General features: G+C 49.7%; 1 protein-coding gene across 1 annotated transcript; it reads right to left on the bottom strand.

Moving 5' to 3' along the window:
- Nucleotides 1–350: 350 nt before the first annotated feature.
- Ccr8 (C-C motif chemokine receptor 8) lies at nt 351–3,520 on the bottom strand. The gene is made up of 2 exons (XM_029481071.2): nt 3,469–3,520; nt 351–1,426 (listed from the first exon to the last, which is right to left on the bottom strand). The coding sequence occupies exon 2, from the start codon at nt 1,410–1,412 to the stop codon at nt 351–353; it is 1,062 nt and encodes a 353-aa protein (XP_029336931.1). The 5' UTR covers nt 1,413–1,426; nt 3,469–3,520.
- Nucleotides 3,521–5,949: the final 2,429 nt, after the last annotated feature.

Raw genomic sequence — 5,949 nt, 5'->3', positions numbered from 1 at the left:
CATTTTAGGAAACCAAACCTGGCCGGATCATTATAAATGAGAAAAACTGCAAGACATTATCTGTCATAGACACAGGCACAAAAAATCCCAAAACTAAGAGGTCACGTTTTTCAATGAAGAAAACCATGTATTCTATCTCTTTTAAAGTAGGATGGTGCTGGTCCAGCGCTCAGGAGGCTGAGGCAGAAAGGTTGAGAGTTCAAAACCAGACTGGGCTCCATAGTGAGACTCTGTTCCTGTAAACCAGAAGTGGGAAAAGGAGGTGAAGGGAGACATGAGTGGGGGGAGGGGAGAAGATTGGGGCCAGGAAGAGCAATGCAGGTGGAGGCTGCCTGCCCTGCACACTCCCCTTACAAGATGTCATCCAGGGTGGAAGAATGGGAAGATCGCTGGTTGGAGGACAGCTGCCTTTCCAACGCCCCCAGCGGCATTTGTCTCCCTAAGTAGAGGAAGATGTGGCTGCAGCTCTTTTGAAACACATCCATGAGGTGTTTCTTAAACTTCTCTCCTATGAACGCGTAGATGACGGGGTTCACGCAGCAGTGGGTAAAAGAGATGACCTCTGTGACATGGATGGCCAGAGCCAGCCTCTGCCTCGTGGCACATCCATCCAAGATGTGCAGGTCGTGCAGGGACGTGAGGAAGAGGGCCACGTTGAATGGGACCCAGAAGAGTAAAGACACAATGACTACGGTGAGCACCAGCTTGATGGCTCTGGTCCTGTTGTGGTTCAGGCAGCCCCGCAGCTGCTGCAGGATCCTGACATAGCAGAACAGGAGGATGGAGAAGGGAAGCAGCAGACCCAAGGCGTTGATTTCAAAGTGGGTAAAGAGCTTCCACCTCAAAGACTGCTCGTCGTAAAACTGGAAACATTGTAGCATGCCGTCTTCAGAGGCCACTTGGTAAAAAACCATCAACGGGATGGTGGCTGTGACAGCAGCCAGCCACACTATCAGGCTCAGGGCTGTGCCCACACTGGCCGTCCTCACCTTGATGGCATAGACAGCGTGGACAATAGCCAGGTACCTGTCCACACTCATGAGGGTGATGAAGAACATACTGCTGAAAAAACCAATGTAATAAAGGCCAGAGACCACCTTACACATCGCAGTCCCAAACACCCACTGGTCCAGCAGGTTGTGGGTCTGAAAGGGAATAGACAGGACAAAGAGCAGGTCGGACGCGGCCAGGTTCAGGAGGTAGATGTCTGTGATGCTCCTCAGTTTCTTGCAGCCCACAAGGACTAAGATGACCAGGCTGTTCCCCAGAAGGCCCAGCACAAACAAGACGCAATACAAGATGGCCAGATACAACATGCTGCCTCTGAGGAGGAACTCTGAGTCACAGGGGGCGGTGAAGAAATCAGGGTAGTAGTCGGTCATCGTGACGTTGGGCTCCATCGTGTAATCCATCGAGGCAGGAAGACCTGGTCAAGCAGGCACGTGAGAGGTGCTGATGGCTGTATTCACAGATTGAAGCCCTTAAACACCTCCCCTTTCTCCCTGCGGCTCAATATCAGGGTGCTAGTGTGTGGCAAGCACTCTACCACCAAGCTGTTCTCCCTAGACCTTGCTTCCTTCATACAGGGTCTCACTAAGTGGTTTGGGCTGGTATGGAACTTGCTACATAGCCCAGACTACTACTCATGATCCTCCTGCCTCAGCCTTCTAAGTGGAGGTATTACAGATCTGTACCACCTTGCTCTCTCTCTCTCTCTCTCTCTCTCTCTCTCTCTCTCTCTCTCTCTCGTTGTAATTAGTCAATTTTGGTATTTTTAGATAGTCTCACTATATAGCCCTAGTTGTCATGGAACTTACTATATAGACCAAGCTGACCTCAAACTCCCAGAGATTCACCTGCCTCTGCTTCCCAGGTGCTGGGATTAAAAGTCACTGTGCCTGGCTTCTCTTTCATTTTATGGATCCACAAACAAAATACAGGTCAGGTGTGTTGATACACATCTTTAGTTCCAGCACTTGGGAGGCAGAAGAGGGTGGCTCTCTGAGTTCAAGGCCAGCCTGGTCTACAGAGTGAGTTCCAGGACAGCCAGGGCTACACAGAGAAGCCCTGTTTCAAACAAACAAAGTATATATGTATTCAACAGACAACATTTGTATACTCATTCCTATGCTGCATACATGATGTCTCATTTTGTATTTTGCTTCAGATGTATCTTATGATATTCTTGAATTTAGTTCATTCACTCATTGCTTCCATAAACCCCCAAAACGATTTAAAGTGCAATAGGAAAAAAAAAATGATCCCAATCACGCTCAAAATGAGAAGCACCGGGTTCACCAGAGGTAAGCCTGGTAAAGGCTAGAATTCAGTCGTGTCAAACACTGGGGCTAATATAGCTGTCTCTTGTGAGACGATGCCGGGGCCTAGCAAACACAGGAGTGGATGCTCACAGTCAGCTATTGGATGTATCACAGGGCTCCCAATGGAGAAGCTAGAGAAAGTACCCAAGGAGCTAAAGGGATCTGCAACCCTATAGTTGGAACAACATGATGAACTAACCAGTACCCCGGAGCTCTTGTCTCTAGCTGCATATGTATCGAAAGATGGCCTAGTCGGCCATCACTGGAAAGAGAGGCCCATTGGACTTGCAAACTTTATATGCCCCAATATAGGGGAATGCCAGGGCCAAAAGAATGGGAATGGGTGGGTAGGGAAGTGGGGGGCGCTATGGGGGACTTTTGGGATAGCATTGGAAATGTAATTGAGGAAAATATGTAATAAAAAATATTAAAAATTAAATAAAAAAAAAACACTGGGGCCAAGGAGATATCTCCGTAAGCGAGGTGCCTGCTAAGTAACCATGGAGACCTCAGTTCAAACCCCAAAACCCATGCTTGGCAGTGTGTGCTCGCAATGCCCATGCAGGGGAGGCAGAGACAGGCAGAGCTCCGTGGCCCTGGCCAGCCTGGCCTGCTTGGTGAGCACAAAGCCAAGGGGAGAGCGCCTGAAACATAGCACCGTGGCTGGCCTCTGACCTTCTGTATATGCACACACTCACATATTCACACACACACACACACACATAACACAAAATAAAACATTACAGGGCCTGGGGGCACAGCACATGCTTAACCTGAGCAAGGTCCTAGGTTCCCTTCTCCACACCCCACACAATGCAGATTCTAAGACTCCATTGACAGACATACAAGCAGGTGGGATTGAATGGAAGTTTTCTGTGGAGAAAGGTTGATCCCCAGAAGGTGCTGTCTTGCCTAATTTTTCCACTCCTATGAGAGTTTTCAGCCCTTTCTGTGTCCTGGAGAACAAGGGACATGCTCCTGTCAGTCACCAAGAGACACACGCGCTTGTGGGCTCAGGCTTTGGAGACACTCAAAACTCTTATGATCCCGAAATATCAGCCTTCTCCTGATCTCTCTGTAAGGAGATGAAAATGGTCCCCCGCACTGCCTCTGAGCCCTAACCCCAAGGATGCTTTTTACCAGGTACCTGAGCGAGCCTTTCTTCTGAGGTTTCAGAGCTGCCCACTCCTCTGCTGCATGTCTGCTGCTGTGCTGACTCCTCCTCCTGAGCACTTCAGCTATATACCATGCCTCAGCCAATCCAAAGGATGAAACAGTCAGAGCTACTTCTGACTTACAGCCCCAACCCCTCTGCTATTTGGGACAGTCCCACCCTGTCTCCAGAGCAATGGAACAGCGTGCTATGCAACCAGGGCTCCTTGACTCTCGAGCCTCAGTACATTCTTCCTGTCTTTTTCACCTCAGATCTGGGGCAGAGATAAGTAGGGGGCATCACCTTTCCTCTGGATGGTGGTATGGGAGGGGATCTGTCCATCTACTCTTGGTTCCTGTTTGTTTGCTTGTTTGTTTGTTTTGTTGTTCAAGACAGGGTTTCTCTGCAGAACCGTGGCTGTCCTAGAACTCATTCTGTAGACCAGGCTGGCCTTGAACTCTTGAGAGCCACCTGCCTAGGCCTCTGGAATACTGGGATTCAAGGCGTGCACCACTACTGCTCAGCAGAACGCTTGTTCTTAGTGTCTCTTACCATTTGCTTCTGTTGTTTTGATGTGGTCTCTCTCTGGTTTGGATCTCCCGAATTGGGCTAGGTTGGTTACCAGCGAGCCCCAGGGATCCACATAGCTCTGCCTCCCTGGGAACTAGAGCTGCAGGCATGTGCTCCCCTCTCTGGCCTTGGCACTTGGACACTCACTATTCAGGTGACAGCATGTTCCTCTCAGCTTCTGCTCTGTGACCCGTGAATCTAACTGTCTTCTGACGACGAGTGAGTTTATCATTTAGAGGCATCTCTGACACCTCAGTTCATGCCTGTAATTCTCCTCACCAAGAGGTTTTAACAGAGCTTGGGGCAAGCCCCGGTCTTTAAGACAGAATAGCGATAAGAAAATGTCAGTGCCGAGCTGACTGTGAACACCGGACTCTCAGGTGCTGCTGATGCTCGTCGGGGTAATGGAAAGTATGAATCCAACTCCATCGGTGATGTGCCAGGTCAGAGACAACTGGCTCCCACCCCTGCCCAGCAGGGCCACTCGCAAATCTGCCCTCTCCCTGTGTGTTAGTCCCCTCTGTGTAGATTAAGCTAGCCTGGACTTCCCTGTGTAGACTAGGCTGGCCTAGCACTTAGAGGTCTGCCTGACTCTGCCTCCTGAATACTGGAATTGCTGTCTTGGGATCTATCCATGACTTTGTGATGGTTTGTATGTGCTTGGCCCAGGGAGTGGTATTATTGAGAGGCGTGGCCTTGTTGGAGTAGGTGTGTCACTCACTGTGAGTGTGGGCTTTAAGGCCCTCACCCTAGCTGCCTGGAAGTGAGTCTTCCACTAGCAGCCTTCAGATGAAGATGTAGAACTCTCAGCTCTGTTTGCACCATGCCTGCCTGGATGCTGCCATGCTTCCCACCATGATGATAATGGACTGAACCTCTGAACCTGTAAGCCAGCCCCTACTAAGTGTTGTCCTTATAAGAGTTGCCTTGGTCATGGTGTCTGTTCACAGCACTAAAACCCTAACTAAGACAGCCTGCCAGTCTGTCTTTCTCCTCTCACCCTCGACCTCTTTCATTCTGAATGTTTAGTTCCATGGAAGTGAAGTGAATCACTCGAGTATCACAGCACAACGGGGAGAGACTGGGCAGGCAGGCAAAGTGCACACGGAGCAAGTGTAAGAACCCACAGTCCACATGAAAGGCCGAGCTCAGAGCGTCTGCCTGGGATCCCAGCCTGGGGAGGAGACAGACTGAAGGATCCGTGGAGTCCACAGCCAGGCATTCTGACAGAACCAAGCCCTGGGTTCAGTGAAAGCCTCTTTCTTAAAGGGTGGAGTAGAAATCCACTAAGGACGACACCTAGCCTCAACTTCTGGCCTTTACAGGTTGTACATGCATGTGCACATCCATGCACACATACAGAAACACAGGGGCAAGGGCGTGCACACATACACACACACACACATACACACGCACAGTCACACAATCACACACACACACAGTTACACACACACAGTCACACACACTCTCTCACACACACACTCACACAAACTCTCTCTCTCTCTCTCTCTCACACACACACACACACTCTCATACACACACACACAGCTATTTGGTGGTAAGGCCAGAGCCTACACTGAAGTTTCATGAAGCACAGCTCAGGGGGCCCCTCTTATTAACCTGCATTAAAACTAAAAGACAGATAACATTAGAAAAAACTCTTTTAGGATTATCTGTTATGAAAATTCTCAGAACTGAGATGGAGTGGCTTGTGTGACCCTAATGTGACATAAAGGAGCCGGAGAGTGGCTCCACAGGTAAGAGTGTCACCGGCTGCTCTGCTTCCAAAGGACCTGAGTTCATTCCCAGCCCCCACATGGCTGGCAACACACAACTGGCTTTAAATCCAGTTTAGGAGATGCTATGGCCTCTTCTGGCCTTCTCCAGTACCCAGCATGCATGTGG

The sequence above is a fragment of the Mus caroli genome, unplaced genomic scaffold (assembly GCF_978045245.1).
Source record: "Mus caroli unplaced genomic scaffold, Mus_caroli_1 scaffold_11, whole genome shotgun sequence".
In the NCBI taxonomy this organism is placed as follows: domain Eukaryota; kingdom Metazoa; phylum Chordata; class Mammalia; order Rodentia; family Muridae; genus Mus; species Mus caroli.
This window is presented reverse-complemented; position numbering and strand designations above follow the sequence as displayed.